We start from the raw sequence: 18,850 nt of genomic DNA on the forward strand, positions 1-18,850 counted from the left end.
CATTAAAGTTGATGAGCTCTGGATGCATATGATTTGTGAAAAAAACTTATATCCATGAACCTTATTTCATTATGTATATTACTCAGGCATATGGGCATACCAATGATTTCTTGCAAATCAGGTGACTTTTGATTAAACTTTGACTCTTGAAATGATTAGCATAAGAAAATTGTCTACCTAAATTAATTGCCCTGGGACTCTCAGCGGGACTTCCAACCACACTCTATGCCCATGGATCTTTGTTGCCTACTTCAGGTCAGGCCTTGGTCGCTGCCTGAGCTACGTTTAGGTGTGTCTACCTCCAATTCTGTCTCTGTGCCTGTCTCTTAGACAGACTTTGGACCTGTCTTGTAGCCTTGTCTCCAGCCCTGTCTCTGACCCTATCTTTTTTGCTCCTGACTGGACTCCCTGGATGGACTCTAAACCTGGTCCACCTTGTTGATGGAGCCTGTTGATAGAGACAGCAACCTGAAATATATCTGGGCAAAGTCTGAAATTCCAGTTAAGAAAATTCTACCAGTGATTTATCCAATTTTGATTTCCATAACAATATAACGGAATAATAGAATTGTTTGATTTAAAGATTGTTTAGTCCATCCCATCTGCTTTGAGTAGGGACATTGTCCACTGCATTAAGTTGCTCAGAGCTATGTCCATCCTGACCTTGAGCAACTTCCAACATTGAGCCATCCAAAACTTCTCTGAAAAAACAGTGTCTTACCACTCTCATCACAAAAGATTTCATCCTTATATCTAATCTAAATCTACCTTCTTTAAAATCATTACCCCCTGTAAACTTGCAAGAACAATCACAATTCTCTCAGCCTTTCCTCCTAGGAGACGTGCTCCACCTTCTGATTATTTTTGTGGCTCTCTCTAGACCAGGTCAGTGTCTTTCCTGTACTGAGGACTCCAGAGCTGTATGCAGCACTTCTGGAGGAATCTCAGCAAGCCGGAGTGGACAAGGATGAATCACCTCCCTCGACATGCTGGCCACATGTTTTTTGATGCAGCCTGGGATACACATGGGTCTCTGAGTTCTAAGCACATATTGCCATCCCAGGGCTAATTTTTGATTCACCAATATATCTCCAAGTCCTTCTCTGCAGGTCTGCTCTCAATCTGTTCATACTGCAGGCTGTTTGGATAGTGGGGATTAGCGTGACCCATGTGCAGAACATTGCACTTGGTCTTTTTGAGCTCCATGAGGTTTGTGTAGGCCCACCTCTCAAGCCTGTCAAGGTCCCTCTGGATGGCATCCATTCCCTCCATTTTGTAGGCTGCACCACACAGTTTGGTGTTGCCCAAGGGATAGCACTTGTTACTAATCTCTATTTGAGCAGTATCTAAATATGGATTAAACAGTAACAGAGAAAACTCCTGGACAATTGGACTCTTAGCTGACTATCCCGACTGTCCTAACAGTCCTTGAAATGGCTTTGACTAATAAAACTAGCACTTTTTCAAATAACTCCCAGGTATGGTAATACCTAGAAATTAGCAATGATCAAACTCTTTGGGAAGCATATTTTATTGTTCTAGTTGGCCTCAGTGCTAAACAGTGGTTTGAGCATGTTTCATTTACTATTACTTTTGTAGATTACATGTATCTATTTGACTAAAATGCTCAGCTTTTCTCAATGTGATAAAGGCAGTTGGTTTCCCTAAAAATATTTTAGTGAGCAAATTTGAACACATAGACTCAATAAGGCAGTAATTTATCAGGAATGGTGTCTTAATAGACTTCCATGAACCTTAAGAAGCAATGAATGAAATTCTCTCAAATGCACATTTTAAAAATCATTCTCCCTTCAGCTCTGACAGTCATAGAACAGATCTGGTTAGTTTAGTTTCATGCCAGTGCAATGACACCAGTGCTATGACTTCAGACTCTACTGCAGAATTTAGTAACTGTTTTGGCAGTAGACTTTACCAACTATTTACTGCATTTTTAGAAGCTGTTGCTCAAATTAGACTGACTAGGTATATCTGGATAGACATGTGACACTGAATCAGAACACCTCTGAGAAAGCAATGTTTAATGTAAATATTTTTAATTTCTTTTAACAGACAGATTTTGTTTCTACTAATAAGAAACATACCCTTTTGTTTCATAAGCACATAATTATGTTAACCATGGTTACAAGATTTACCAGTGGAACTGTAAGCATTGAATAACATATTGTATGATGACAAAAAAAAGGAGATTCTTATCTAGGTTTTCATTTTTGACCTACTGATTCACATTGAAGTGACTAAGTTATAAATAACTTTTCCATTCTTTCTAGTCAGAGTTATTTTTAATTGCATCTATTATTTTATAGAGGCATGTGCAGTAGCATTTTGCTTGATTATTTCCAGACACGAAGTCTTAGTAAATGTGGGAACCTGGGACATCCCTCTGGTTGCTCTGGCTGTCTCAAGACCCTGGCAGGGGGCTTGGAGACCTTGGCATGAAGTCAAAAACACCTGTGGTTTTGATTTTAGCCCGTGGAAAAAGCTGCCAACTTTGTATGAGGAATTACAAGCCACAAGGATTTGAGTAGTGTAGTAGTTGAAGTAACACAGGGTGAAAAAGTAGAATTTTGGGGCTTTTTAGGATGGGGTTCGAGGGGACAAGATGGAGGTATTTGGGCATGTCCTGACCTTCTTCTCCTTCTTCTTGCCCTCCATATCTTGCTGTGATGGTGACACTTTTCTATTGGTTTAAGGTAGAGACACACTGTCCAACATAAATGATAGATATTGGCATGTTATTGTAAACATAGTAAACGTAGTTTTTAGTATAAAATGTGAACACCACCCTAGAAGGCAGACAGAACACCATGGACAACTTGCTAGACAGCAGGTCAGATAAAGAATGTTATAGATAAGAGAAAATAAACAACCTTGAGAAGCCGACCCTACGCATTCAGACTTCTTCTTTGGCTGCACAAGCTGGGAAACAAAGACTTTTACATTCTCGGGGTCACCTCGATCTGCAGACCCCGAGAAGTAAAGGGGAGGAAGTAGGTAGTTAATCTATCTTCTCTATAAATTAACTCCATGTCAGGGAAAGATTTTTTTTTTGTGTTATTAGGACAATCAAAATAATAGAAGGCAAAAACAAGCAGGAGTTTCTATCCAGTTCTGTATTGAGTGTCTCTGTTTTTCTCCATTCAAAATGATCTCAAAAGGCAGAAACTTCATTATGCATAGCAATAGGCCATGTGAGAGTAAAGACTTGGAGCTGACTGACTAGATAACAGCTTTGCATAAAAGGATCTGGGTGTCCTGGTGGACAACAAATTGAACATGAATCCACACTGTGTTCTAGCCAGTAATGAGGGCTAACTACCCATTCTGATTTAGAAAGAGCAACAGAGGTGCACAGCAAGAGTATGAGAGAGAAAAGAAGCAAGTTAAAGCAAAGGAAAATTTAATTCCATTTAGTTTTCATAATAAGGGTGGTCAAAGGGTGGACCAGATGGCCCAGAGAAACTATGGAAATTCCATTCTTAATGATATAGATTCACAATTATGCTGAAAAAATTTTGGCTGCCTTGATCTAACCTGGGAGTTAGGTCTAACCTCTAAATATTTTTAGCAGGAGTTTGGACCTCATTCCTTCTGGAGAACCCTTCCAACCTCAGCTGTTCTTTCAAGACCTTTATTTTCCATAGCGACACAGCAAGTGTCATCAAGTGCACACTCAGCAAGTTTGCAGATGACCCCAAGCTGAGTGGTGTCATCTGCAAGCTGAAAGGAGAGCCAAAAATATGATCAGAAGTTTGGGGCAGCTCTCCTATGAGGAAAGGCTGAGAGAGTTGAGGTTTTTCAGCCTGGGGAAGAGAAGGCTTCAGGGAGATGCATTTTAGTATTTGAAGGGGGCCTGTAGAAAGATGTGGGCAAACATTTTAGCAGGGGTTGTAACATTACAAGATTTAACATTTTTAAACATAGAGAGGGCAGACTTAGATTAGACATAAGGAAGAAATTTTTACAGTGCGACTGGTGGAACACTGGCACCTGTTAGGCAGAGAGGTGGCAGATACCCCAATCCCTGGAAACATTCAAGGTCAGCTGGGATGGGGCTTTGAGCAACCTGATCCACTTATAGCTGTCCCTGCTCATTACATAGGGGTGGGGCTTGATGACCTTTAAAAGTCCCTATCAACCCAAAGAATTCTATGATTCCATGAATCTATGAATCTCTGCTTCTGAAATTACTATAAACTATTCAAAGCATATTGTTTTCTAGACTTCATATTTATTTTTATTTTTGCAAAACAGTCACCTCAGCTTTTTACAAAGGTTGAATGACCCCAGATTCTCCCCTGAAGGAATACTACTGTTTTATTTATTTATCTCTTCTCAGCAAGAGATAGTACTAATCTTCTGATTGTGGAAACTAATGCTGATTTAATGTTATGTGCAGGATAAAAAGTTTCAAGTCGAAATGATATGACAAACATTCCATGTATTCAGGGCAGCATTCTGGGAATTTTTTCTTTGCTAAGATATAGTAATAATTAAGCAGCAGAACTGCTAAAATTTGCATATAACTGTAGTTGAGCAAGTCCTTTTCCTCATTCCTGCAATTTAGGATGATGTACACAACAAACTATCAAAAGCACATAATAAATGAATGCCTCATATATATGCAACCTTGAAACTGATATAAAACTCTTCAGATCCTTACAGGAGGGACTTTTAAAGAACGGATATATGGCACACAGAAATGTTTAGTCAGGACGTCAGGTAGAATCTTCAAAATTTTTAATTGAATTTACTCACTTAGCATCTTCTTTCCCATCTTTGAGTTCATGCTCTTCCTGTTGAGTTGTCTTAGCTGGTTCAGTTGAGTTTTCAGGTTTTGAAGGCTCAGGTGCTTTTGCTGATTCTGTATCTAGAAAAAAGTTTTTAAGTTTTGAAAATTAATTTAAAAATAATTCTAATAATACTTTTGAAAGAATCACAGTCTGTGTGACATTATTTCTTTAGTAGATAACCACTAAAAGACACAACTTCTGGGACCTGACCTCTGAACAATTTCCTGCATAACTCTGTTTCAGTGCCAACCGTACCCAGCATGTTTATGATAAGTTCACCTGTTAGAATATGTAATTTACTTGTGGTTTTGAAATAGATTCATCAGTAGCCAGCTCAACAATGGTCAATTCAGATCTCTTCTGTATTTATGAGGGACAAGAAGTGATGCAGCAAGGTAGAGGACAGATAGGTCTGTCCAGAAATGCCTTGTGAAATACTGGAAGAAAAGTGAAGAGTACCTAATTTTCTAACAAATAGAAATGTTAATAAAACTATCTATGCTTCATTGTTTGTACTGCATCAAAGATGTTGCTTCAGCTGCCATGACAGTACTGTTCATTGATGAGTAAATTATGATTGAAATATATCATTAAGGATGTGAGTATGCCCCACACTGAAAGGCAAGACCATTTGCCATCTGAATGGCAGTTGTCTTCTGTTAAGTGGGCATTTTTCCTTATCTCTTCCACAACCAATCCTCTCTCAGGGGAGACATCTGCTGATAATGGGCCATTGAATGTCACTGCATGACTGACAAGAACCATAACATCCCATTGTGAGATGCTCCACCCAGAGGGAGGAGCCAAGCATTTCTACCTGGATATAATCTTGAGTTCCTGGAACACCAGCACAGCTTTTCTTGCGCTGGATTTCCCAGAGGAACAGCTGCCTCTTCCACTGCAGGAAGGCTACACCCTTTTCTACAGGATCACTGCTCCAACAGAACCACACCTGACACTCCAGGAGGACTGCAGCCATAATTCCCAATTGGACTGCTGCCAACACCCCGACTAACAGGGTGTCAGGTTGTGTTCTGACTCTGTCAGTGTTGTTTTGGTTCACTGCATTGTTTATTTTATCTTTTTAATTTTCTTCCCTGATAAAGAACTGTTATTCCTGCTCCCATATTTTTGCCTGAGAGCCCCCCTTAATTTCAAATTTATAACAATTTGGAGGGAAGGGGTCTACATTTTTTCCATTTCAGGGGAGGCTCCTGCCTTCCTTAGCAGATACCTGTCTTTCCAAACCAAGACAGTATGTTGTACTTTGTCTAGTCTATTTCTTAATTTCTGTTACTAGTAACTTTTTCAAAGTCATCTAAGTAGGAAGTTCATAGAGTTTGAAGCAAATGGTGTGGTCTCTTGCCATTTAAGTGGCCTTAAGTGATGCTTTCTTATAATTACTCCCATATCTTTTTTTAAACTTTCATGTTGAAAAGTAATTTGATAGCTGTCATCAATCTGACACTTTGCATAATGGAGGAACAAGCTCAGCCTTCACAAATACTTTAAGTAATATGACAATAGAGGAAAAACTTGGCAGCAAAACATGGCAAAAAATAAATCAGGAGCCTGTTATATGTGCTGTATTTTAAGTTTGAGACAGCTCAAAGACAATCCCACTTTGAATATTTTACATGGATAGTGTAAAGTTACTTTTCTGATAGTTAAACTTCATATTTAGACAGTTATTCCTTTAAAAGAAACAAAAACTTCCAGCACTTGTAGCTTCTGCTCCCTTTTGAATTCAAGGTTTGTAGTATCCCAGTTCTCCCTGCCTTGACCCCACAACCCAAAAAGCTAATTACTCAATCTAGAGTGATAGCAAAGCTAATATCAACATTTCTGTAATCATCTCACTTTGGGAATTTTCTTTCCTATAGCAGTCACTCCTAGATGTATCTATATTAGCATAGGATACAATCTGATATGAACAATTAGAGCAGTGAAATGGTGCTGAAAGCATGGCATTGAATTTATATCTGTCAGACATAAATACTGGCATATCTGGCAGATAAATTTCCAATGAGGTGTATTGTGATCCACTGAAATTAGTGACAATCAGCAGCTTGAATAAAGTAGTTTGACTCATGGGGTTATTATTCTGGTTTGGTTTCATTCTAAAGGAATCCAGTTATGAGTTCCTAAAGGATTTTGGGGCTTTTTTGGGGAAAAAAAAAAAAAAAAAAAAGAGGCATTCGGGGGACAATCAAGAGGGTTTTGCTAGAAGGGCATTCTTCATTGAAACAAATGCCAGTGTAGTTACACTGTTTAGTGTAACAGGCTCCTGAATAAGACAATCCATCTTTGGGATGACAACATGTATGAGAAGCAAAAAGCACAAAGTATAAAAATATATGGTGCTTGCACATAAACAGTCCTGTGCAGAGGATAATAACTTCTAAGCTTGATAGATATTCTCAAGGTATTCAGTCTGATGTCTGAACCCCCGCTGACCATTAAATGCTGATTGCATTCAGACTGAAGGAAAACCTTGCAATCCCATGAATATTCCAAATTTTCACATACAAGGATTCATAAATTTCTAGCAGGGATTATTTGCATTAATATTAGGATATCAGGGCCTAGCACCACTACTGGCATGTGTGTCAAATTTGAGTTTTTTCTTTCTGTGTGAAATTGAGAGGGCTGTCTGCATAGTCATATTTAAAAAAAAACCAAACCCTTTGCTCTTCACTGCTTGAATCTAGCTTGTAGTCTTCTAACTCGTGAAACCAGGCCCAAAGGAATGCCCTTAAGAACAGTGTGATAGTCATTTTAGGGAAAATTTAGACTACAACTGTTGGTTTCCAGAATAAACAGTGATCCAGCAGGATCAGAATAAACAGTGATCCAGCAGGAAGGTGGCAGGCTTGCAGGACAGCTTTGCTTAAGTTTGGTCATGGGGGTGAAATCATGAGTGAGAAAAAAGGCAAAACCATGCCAAGGCATCAACAATGAGCACAATTTTCAAAACATACAGATCCACGCTAACTCAACAAAATAATGGGTTTGAATTTTTCTGAATTATTATCATTCCCATTGTACTGGCATATAGGTGGATGAAGTTCCCGATGCATTGTAGTGGGAGTTGAGATATGAAGCCCACTGGTGTCTACACATTCTAGATATTTGGCCTTCCAGCAAGGATAGTACATTTTAAAACTGTATTGGGATAAATGTTGCTGGTTCTGTTTTAAGATGGAAGGGGAAAGTGACAGTTGTGGAAGTATCATTTAGTGGGAAAAACACTGCTTAATGGAATCCCTCCAAATAAATCTGATTAAATTTATAAGCCTAGGATCCCAAGCAGCAAGGAACAAGATGCAATTTATAAAACCTATTTATTTACTTCTCTTAGATAAGTTTTTAGATATTAAGATATGAATAAATGTAAACAGCTGGATAGTAGAAGTCTGAGTACAGAACAGAAAAAGTGCTTTTGCTTTGCTATAGTTCAGGAAGGGAAGAATTTCTTTCCTAGAACTCCCAGCCAACTCCACTGCCTTGCACTAGCAGTCTGACTTGTATCACATCTATGCTTCCCCTCCCATCTCTATTGGTTGGATATACATAAAAGTAGAACTTGTCATGGCTAACTGTTACTAATATAAAGAGCAAAGAGTTTCCTGGGTTTCTTCTTTTGGCTGTTCAAAAGCACATTTTAGTTCAATTTAATCATCAACTGACATAATCTTATTTAATTTGAATCCACAATATAATGTTTTATAGGGCGATTCACAAAACATTGATTCGCTTTTATCTTCTTTTTCTTCTGTGGAAGTAGTATTTCCATCAGAACACCCACACATAATGTGTATTTTATATTAATTAAATATATATGGACAACTACTTCCTTTTACTGTTAACTTCTTAGTGACTTTTACAAAAATATAGTCATTTTAAAATACACTGATGCTTAAAAGCTACTATATGATTGCACAATCATAATATAGTACTAATTATAATTAATTGAGTTGCTATGGTATGTAATACAGTTGTAAATGTTACCACTCAATTCTGATGTTTATTACCAGGATTAGTGTAAGCAATGTTGATTTAAAGAACATTTAATGTTCTTTTTTGTTCCTTCAGTAATGAAAAATAATCCTGCAAATCTGATTTCCCTGAACTATCTTGACCTGTTTTCCAATACTTGGCAGAAACACGGAAGAGAATTAGTCATGGTAGACAAAAATACAAACATAAAGGAATATTTTATATTTCTTCTGTTGAATATATATTTGATGGTTACTTGGAAACTTTGTGTAGCTTGATGTTCATGCTCTGTGCTGTTTTCAGCTGAGCTAGAGTTAATTTTCTTCACAGTGGCTGCTACTAGGGCTGTGTCTGGATTTGTGCCAAACAAAGGGCTGATAATACAGAGATATTTTTTGTTATTGCTAGGCAGGGCTTGCACAGAGCCAAAACCTTCTCTGCTGCTTACACTGCCACACTGGTGAGGAGACTGGGGATGCATGGAAGCCTGGGAAAGACATAGATGGAACAGCTGACCCTAACTGAACAAGGAGATATTCCAGGCCATATGACACTTTATATACTGACCATGCTCAGTATATAAAGTGGGGGAAAGAAGTAGGAAGGAAGTTGGGAGTGATGGTATCTATCTTCCCAAGTAACTGTTGCACATGACTGGAACGCTGCTTTCCTGGAGATGGCTGAACACCTACCTGTCAATGGGAAGTGAATTAATTCCTTGTTTTGCTTTGCTTGTGTGCATGGCTTTTGCCTTCCCTAATAAACTGATAAAATATCTCAAACCACAAGTTTTCTAGCTTTTATCCTTCTGATTCTCTCCTCGAATTTGCTGGTCAGGTAGTTAGTAAGAGGCTGTGTGGGGCTTGGTTGCTGGCTGGGGTTAAACTTCAACATGCTTACATGATAAAATTAATTTAGTTAATATATAAACAATGGTGTCCATTTTAATGGTGCATGGAAAGATTCGAGGGTAGACAGCATTGTTTGAAACAGGAAAAGGTGTATAAAGACATGGGTAGAGTCCGCTAGTAGGAGGCAGAGTGACTAATGCTTGAGTAATCTGTTCTTTTTAGCAGTGACATATATGCCTTAGAAACATAATTTTAAGCAGTGATTTTTAATCACTTAAAATCAGTGATTTTTTGGGGACATTTCCACTTTTTACAAAGTGTTAAACATTTCAAAATATTTTAGAAGGCTCAAAGTGGCTTTTAAGTGGTATTGCCTGCAAAATAGCATAGAGAGTAGGTTCTCTTGAATAGCTGGAGTAAAAACTAACTTTGCATTTGGAGCAATGGAATGGGAATAAGAGAACCAGTCTTCAAACTCTCCGTGATATTTCTGACTTAGTTAGTCATTTGCCTGATTGTTCTTGCTTCACAGAGGTGTTCTTGAGCTATCCAAAATATCTAAAAATGGCTATAGGGTCATGAAGATCTCAAGAAAAAAAAAAAACAACGCAAGAAACCTATGGATGAAGGAGAGAAAAGACTTCAGCTCTGACATGACAAAGTGCACACATTTGTAATCTTCTGATATGAACAATTAGAGCATTGAAATGCTGCTGCAAGTATGGCATTTCTTGAAGCAACAGTTCTTGAACAAATACTATGTGCAGGGAAAAAAAGTTCAGAAATCAGCAGCAGTGAAATAAAAAATCAGTTAGTTAGGTTTAGTTAGTTAGGTTTAGTTAGTTAGGTCCATCTTAACCCTCAAGCTCACTGGCTAACAAAAATATTATTTACGTTTATTTTCTATGAAAGAAAAATTCTATGAAGAAGTTGAGTTTGTTTTCCTAACATTTAGACATGTCGCTCATGTGAAAAATGAAGATCTGAGAGGAGTTAAAAGACTTCACATCAGCAGGAGTGATTAAAGCTGATTCAACATATTCAAATCCTTGGTAATCTTTGAAAAAATATTTTATTTTTTAATATTATTTTATGGGAATAATAGCTGCCTGTTTTCTGAGTGCCCGTGACGAGCATGAAGGATAAGGCGATAAGGAATAAGATTATTTCAAAGTCTCTTTGGATTGGCAGGTTTAGTCTATTGGGCTGCAGCTTATAAAATCATATATTTCATTTGTATTTTTTGAAATGAAAATGACTTACTTAACTCTGGATTTCCTGGTGCTAAGGGACAGGTCTTGTCTTGCTGCTTAAGGGCAACTTAAGAGTCAAATTCATAACAGGCCAAACAGAGGTTTTCGCAAAATTTCACATTTAATTCAAATCACCCTTCTCAGGGCTTTAACTCAGTTGTAGTCCATGCAGAGTTAGTTGGTACCTAATTAACCAGAATTAGCCAAGTTTTTACAGCATAGGATTTTGGTACCCTCAGTAAATACATCTGCTTTATTTCTACCTCCAGGAAGGGAGAGCAACCAAATTCTGTATAATAGCTAGTGATAAAGACTCTTCTCTTGGCACTGGCCCTCATTTATTTGCAATAGGGTCAAGCACATGTTGGGAGGATTTTTCCCCCCTTTTTAAAAGATTCAATAATTGTAATATAAATACATACTGAAATAAAAGTCCTTCATTCTTCATGCATGGTTACTGTTTTGTTTAATTTCTAGGTTCATTCCATGATCCATGTGTTGGTCAGTTACATGCTTCATTCTAACTTCTCAGATTCCATAATGTTTTGCATTATTTTCTGCACGATGGGCCAGAGGCTAGGAAGGTTATGGAACTTCCTGTCACTCCTCTCTAGTCTAGGTTTTACACAGGTAGTTAGGCAAACCTACAGTAGTGGGAGAGATATGGGTTTGAACCCTCATATTATGAAAGAGGCAAGGTATAACAGGTAGGCTAATATATCAGAGGGGGCAGCTATCAACAGCTTCTACTTTTACTTGTTTTCTTAGTGGAAAAGTGACTGTTCCTGAAGTACCTGAACAGAAGAGGGAGTCTGGAGTGAATTAAAGTTCCTTTTGAGTACCTCTTCCTCTGTGGTGCTGCTTACTTGATATACTTTCCAAAGCATCTAGACTCTTAATATAGTAAACATCACTGAACATTAACATGGTAATCTCCCAGAAGGGAGGTTCTGTCTACTTTGTGATCTAGAAGTGCAATTCCAGCATGTGTAGAAATACCTATGGTAGTTTTACTTTAGCTTTCTCATTCAAGTCCTACCAAGAACAAAGCAATGTTAATATGCACTTTAATAAAAGCTGAATAAATTTGACTGTGTCTTTGGAAAACATCTTTGAGACACTTGTTGATTTAGTAGAAGATCAAAATCCAGAATATTGGAAACAGACTAGTTTCTAGTAAGGGAAAAATGTAAAGATGAGAACAGACTTCAGAGAAATACTAAAATGTAGTTGGAAATAATCAAACTGGAATTATATGTCAGGAGGATGAAAGAAATTATAAAACAGAGAATGATAATACAGTCACCAGCTAGCAGGTGGAGGCTGGATATGCCCTTCTAAAGAGCATAACCACCAACAGAGCTATTGAACAGCAGTGGGTAAAACAAGGGAAGCATTTGTATAGCCAGTCAATTACAGGAGGTGATAAATATGCAAAGAAATTATAGCAATTGGATTCAATATCATGGAGAACCTGTAATTAGGTGAATCACACTTTGTTAAGTACACAAAAAGATGCAGGGAATAAATTTAAAAAATGAATCCATTATGGAACAAACTGACTAAGCACAGAGAATTAATTACAGAGTGAAGTAATTATGCAGAGAATTAATCACAAAGCAAGTTAGTGATAGAGAGGGCAACTGAGGAGGTGGAGATAGGGCAATGAGTAGCCAGCAAAGAAGCCAAAAGTACCAGGTGTTCCTGACTGACCTAAGTGGCCAAGTTTTAATCAAACAGGCTCCAATGGTACCTCCTGCTGGTTTCTCATGCATGCTGGAAATATTGTGCTGCTTTGTGAAGTACATAGAAAAAGGAAGAAGGTAATGGCTGGTTTTGGTGATGCGAAAAGAAGGGGGTGAAGATAAGCTCGACTCAGTCTGTTGATTTGTATTTAGCACTATGAAATTGCAAACTGATACTATGATTAAGGGTTTTCTGGTCTATTTTATTTTGATTATACCAGAGAAAGTAACAAGAGACCTTGGAAAGGCTTTTCCCTAACACATTTGAAGTTCTTCATTTAGCTGATCTGCCTTAACTAATGTTGTTTGAGGTCTGGCTGTACTCCATATTTGTACATACAGCATAAAGTGCTTTCTCTAGTCTCTCATCCTCTGGTTACCCACACAAATTCTCATTTTCTTCTTCCAGAAGATAACCACACAATTTTAGGTCTGACACAAAGTTCACAAAAATTTTCAGAAGTTTATCTAGACCCTCCTGTGAACTGCTTTAGGCTAGCTTCGATTTTCTGTCCAGAGATAAAGAAGTTCCTTATTTGGCTCAGATGATAGGGACTTACATTCAGGGTGGTGAAAATCATAAGCTTCTCCTGAGGAGTGGTCCCTGTGAATTTTCTGGCTTGTATAGCCATTCTCTATCTAGCTCATTAATACTCTTAGTGTCTTGTTGCAGCTGTTTGAAAATGAGACTTGAAGTACCTTCCAAAAAAATGGTAGATTTAAAAATACCCCCAAAACACATGGACCCTAACTCTATTAGTATAATTTCCTGAAGTAACTAATGGTGTAGTATACCACCAGTGTAACTATACCACCAGTTATATTTTAGAAGGAAAAAAATAGTTTATTATGCCAAAATATATCTTAATGAGTTATATTTATCTGTAAAATTAGATTAAGTTTTTTATGGAAACAAAAAGAATTTCTGATACTCCATTCTGTCATGGGATAGTATCTGTGACTTAGTGTTGCTACAAAGCTAATTTATTAGCCAATGAAATTTATTTTTTTCCATTGCTGCTACAGTTAATTCAGGTCAGACTTTGGTCTGTAACATGGTCATGCTACAGCCATTACATAACAAGACAATTACATTAAATGGACTTTGTTTAAAGTTTCATTATACGAGGAAACAAATTGTGACACTTGCTATGTTTACACAAACACAAGTCAGAATTGTGAAAGTTTCCTTAGAATCTTTTTCCAGTTGCTTCACTCTTAGTTATTTTTTATTACAGAAAGCTGGAGATTCCTCAGTCTTTGCTTTGCTGCTTCAGTGAAATGAACATGAACTGCTCTCCTAAAGGAAAAGCATGAGGTGACAGGAAAAATGGACTCTCTTTTTCTCTGCTCTTGGAAGTAGAGGATGGAAAAGGAAAGGGCTGCACCACTCATTCTGTGAGGGAGGGAGGAGGAGATATGGCCCAGCAGTAGCTGTTGCTTCTCCCATCCTGAGCCTCTACTTTGGTAGCAGGTTTAAGCAGTCATTTAGGCTCTGGTATACACAAAACAGGCTTGGCTACTGGAGGTGGGGGAAGAGGGGGGCAGGATAGCCATGAGCACTGGCCTCTGTCTCCGGAAACCAGCTGCTTAGGCAAAAAATTACTTTGTTTTACTGCCCTGAGTCCTATGTTCCCGGGTAGGGGCCTGAATAGCTTCTGAATGGGGATGGCAAATATTTTTACCAGCATTGTTTTTTTTTTGTTTTTTTTTTTTTTTGTAATTATTATTATTATTATTATTATTATTATTATTTTAAATTTGGAATGGATGTCCAGTGAAATATTTCAATGTCAGATAGTTTAAAGTCTGTCTTGTCTTTTCTGGCACATGTTGACTAAAAGAAACATTAAAAATATGCTCTTTTTTTTTTTTTTTCCTTAAGCCACTAAATACCTTTATTTTAAAATTTCTATGGAGTCAAATTGCAGTAAGAGGAAATAGAGCTTCCTAGACTAGCTGATCAGAGGGGGCAAACTCGTGAAGGCACTGTGTGCTTGAAAACTTGTTGCCTTTTGTTATTGCTGGATACTGTTCCTATATTTGTAACAAATCATTGGCCTAGGGTCAATGACAATTCGGAGATCTTCATTTCTTCCACAAATGAAAAATAAGAGCTCCTGATAGAGCATTAGGAAGAACAACAGTTTAATTTACAATCCTATAGAGTATATACATATTATGTCCAGATAATCTTTGAAAACTCATAAATAGCTTATTACTGACCTTGTTGCTTTGGTATAGGCTCTGCTTTATTATTGGCCTCTGCTTTCTGTGGTTCATTTGTTGTTTTATTTTCATCCTTAAAAAAATACACAAGATTAGAAACTGTAGATTGTCATTGGGTGGTTTGATGTTTGCAACATTTTTGTAGGAAATTGATTAAGCTGCCACACACTGACCACTGTTCCTGGGCATTCTGTGTGTTTCCAGATGGATTTACCAAAGGACTTGTGATGGATATTGAAATCGAACACTGATATCTTCACATCCTCAGTGCAAACCCAGCTGCTTAGCTTAGAGTTCACAGAGCTGTCTTGTTTAGTGCTGCCTCTCACAAGCCAATGTGCATCTCTGAGTTAGTCATGATTCTGCCTAAACCTTCTGTTGGGCTAACACACCTGGTATATTTTGAGCAACCTTACCACAATGATAGATCTCGATCTCTACAAAATACTGAGATGGTATCAACTTTCACTGCAAAAAATTAACTTCCTCCCACACTTGCTGACCGAGATCCATTAACCAAATCCTTGTGTACCTGTACCTTGACTCAACTCAGTTTTATCAGAGTGGCCTTTGAAGGAAGGACGGAGATGTGTATGGGGAGTCCTAGGCGTTCACAATACTATGTAACAGCATTGTGTTAATCAAGCCCATCAGCAGTTGTTATCCCATATAGAATAAGTTTTCCTAGTGTGCAGCATGCTTATTAATACAGAAGGATATATATGGAAAAATTATTTGACATTAGGAGCTTTCAGGTCTTCATGCACTTTTTTTTCCTTTCCTAGGTCAGTGATCTTCTTTGTGTTTCTGAGAATAAATTGTTGGGTTTTTTTCCTATGAAAATATTTGTGTTCTCCTGTCTGTTTTTATTCAGAGAACCAGGCACTGAAGTTCTAATATACATATGTATAGAGAACTAAATAATAAATTTGACATATATATTTATATACATAATTGTATATTAAAATTTCAATCAATGTCTGTGCATACTTAAGGTTCTTGCATGATGTTTTGTTGTAAATGCTGTTTTCTTTGTTTCAGGCTCACCCCTACTAGCATAAGTACATAAATTAGTGCATTAATTAGTATAGTAACCATTTATCAGATATTATGTACTGTCTTCTTTTTCTTCTTTACCCATTAGATGATATCTCCTTGCAGGCAGGAAATATCTTAATCCCTAATCCATTCATGTGCCTCCATTTTAGCAGTGTTTTGAAGAGTGTAGGCTGATGGTGATACAACCTGAATGTTGCACTGATGTATGAAATTATTCTCACCAAAAGAGTAATCCTTGTCTCCAGTGAAATCTAAATATATCTGTTTTACTAGAGCACTTTGCCTCATGAGGTATCAACTGCACAGAACTAACCTGTCAGTATTCAGGAGTTTTCTTCTTTTTAAACATTATTTTATTGACACAAGAATACTGAACTGTAAAAGAAGCATGAACAATTCCTGTAGATCTGCAGTATATAAAGGTTATTGAACATAGACATTATTGCCATTTTTTGTGGATGACAGTATGGATAAGCCCACTTACTTAAAATTTACTTTATAATGGAGGGGTTTCAATAGGCATGAATAGCTTAGGCTAATACTAATGAACCTTTGTCACTTCCCTAATTATTTAGTGAAGCCATAAATTGTTGCCATTTATTTTGTAAAGTTTTGATTATGTTAAGCTGGAAAAAACAAAAATATTTTTTGGGAAATTATTGAAAAAAGATAACAATTCAAAGGCAACAAGAGAAAAAGAACTTATCCTTTTGCTTTAGTTTAAAATATTTCATTTATTAAATAGAAAAGAATGAATTAACTTTTACAGTGAAGAAATACTTTATAAAAATAGACTGTAGACTAACATGGCTAACTGTATTTTTCCAAGAGGATTTACATTATCAAAACCAAGCTGAAAAGAAGACTTCTTTAAAAAGCTACTAAATTACTTTGCCTTTTCAGTGGTTATCAGGAAGCACGCTGATATATGCCTGCATGACATTCTAATATTCAGAAAGGACACACTGACATTTCCTGCCAGAAGGAAACAAGATGCATAAAATATATCATCATATGTAAAACAGCAGTACCTGTATCTCTAATTCTCCATTTGCAATGTTGATCACGACCTCTCATAAGCCTGTACTATTTCAGGTTAGCCCTATTCAGAAAGCAGCTTTCAAAAGGAGAAAATTATATTTTTTTTCATAAAGAAAAGATGGTAGGGTGGAGGAGAATAAAGACATTTATTTCATTTTTCTAAATAAAGATTGATACCATATTCAGTAAGGATATTTGAAATTCTAACCTTTGGTATTTACTTACATAAATACCTTCTAAACAAAAAAGATAGTATTAACGAGTCTATAATAGACAAGAAAAATCATACCTGGCCTGTTGATGCCTTTGGTGGTGGAGGGGCACTTTCATTCTTGCAATCTGCTATCTCAGGTGCTAATTTTGGTCTAGAAAATACTGATTTTAGTTTTCTAAACATATTGCCTCTTCAACTCCCCTGAAGCCTCTATGACTCTTTTACCATGAACAGGTTTATAGCACATGTTTTCTTGCCATCACTAATCAAGCCAATTAGACAGCTAATCAGGTTTAGGTCTGATTAGTGCCTTAGAGAAATTTCTTACACAGTCTATTTCAGTGACATTTTTTTGGTCAGCATTAGCAGTTTTTCTTTTTATCTTGTAGAATAAGTTATTTGTAAGTTATTTTTAGTCTTGACAGTTGCACCATGTACAGTTCCACTTTTCATGCAAAAAGTCAGGGGAGAGTGATTTTTTTTTCTTTTTAGAATAAAATAGCGTTTAATCTTTTAGGTATTGGATATTAAGCATTTAATTTATATTTAGAGATAAGGTTTAAGTTACTAGAGTATCTGTAGTTTAACCAGGAAATGAAAATATTTAATTAATAGATAACCAACAATACAATACCTGATGCCTTGAAAGGTTTAATCTCTTTGCAGTTCTGAACTTATTTTTGAGTGAATGACAATAAAGGGTCTTCTCTTGGGGTTTGTTTTGGCAACTTTATACCTTGTCTCGTTCTTCATATTTGAAAACATGGAAAAAAAATTATCTTTCATTTTCTAATGTGTTTACAGGCAATACAACTTTTTGCTGTCTTAGCTAGAATTTTGATGAAAATAAGTGTTAGGTGAGTGAATATCCTGTAAATTAGTAAAATATAGTTTACATCTGGGACATGATATTGAGATTCTACAGGCTTTGGGTCATCCTATATAAATCGGGTATGGTTTAGTCTATAGGTATATTCAGTTTCAAGTATCTCTAATGCCATGTAGATTAAGCTCCTGTTGGCAAGGATCTTTTCAAATTAATTGTCTCTTTTTATCCTTAATTTCACTTCATGTATTACCAGTTTATGCCTTCACTTTGAGCTTTAAATTTGAGCTAACAGCTTGCAATTGATTTATGTTGATCATCAAGGCGTCAAGAAGTACAGAAACCTACTCCTCTGAGCTATCCCTTAAATTACATATTTAGCAATTACATCGAAGTATTGAAAATGTCCCTCCTTGGGGTTTATCATCTGGCAAGAATGGTCTTTAATCCTTATTCTACCATAGTAGTAACTGTAAGAATGAACCAACAATATTCATTAGTTTGCAAGCTTTTTCCCTCCAATGGAACTTATGAAGCAAATATTGTAATCGTTGGCCAGATTTCAGTTTTTTAACTCAGAACCTCCCCCTGGGCATGATTACTTCATAGTTGTTAGATACAGCAAGAGCTTAGAACCTTCCGTTTTAGCCTCTGTGAACTGATTTACTTTAAAAGCAATGCAATTCTTGCTAATCTTTCACATTATTTTTAAAATTAGTGTTTGAGTGAGTAAATTATAAATTAATATTGAAAGTATTTTCAGTTATTTATGTAGGTCTGGACAATAGGTAGCTTCTTTTCTTCTGGATGTGAAATTTTACA

The 18,850-nt window shown here is 36.7% G+C and overlaps 1 protein-coding gene across 1 annotated transcript in view; it reads right to left on the reverse strand.

Moving 5' to 3' along the window:
* Window positions 1-17,385, reverse strand: part of CNGB3 (cyclic nucleotide gated channel subunit beta 3) — a 68,638-nt gene extending 51,253 nt beyond the window's left edge. The window contains exons 1-3 of the mRNA XM_053966623.1: window positions 17,278-17,385; window positions 14,886-14,961; window positions 4,777-4,888 (exon numbers count right to left, since the gene is read on the reverse strand). Of these exons, the coding sequence (XP_053822598.1) occupies window positions 4,777-4,888; window positions 14,886-14,961; window positions 17,278-17,385 (296 nt within the window). The remainder of the gene's footprint in view (window positions 1-4,776; window positions 4,889-14,885; window positions 14,962-17,277) is intronic.
* Window positions 17,386-18,850: the final 1,465 nt, after the last annotated feature.

This window comes from Vidua chalybeata, chromosome 1 (assembly GCF_026979565.1).
Source record: "Vidua chalybeata isolate OUT-0048 chromosome 1, bVidCha1 merged haplotype, whole genome shotgun sequence".
Lineage (NCBI taxonomy): Eukaryota > Metazoa > Chordata > Aves > Passeriformes > Viduidae > Vidua > Vidua chalybeata.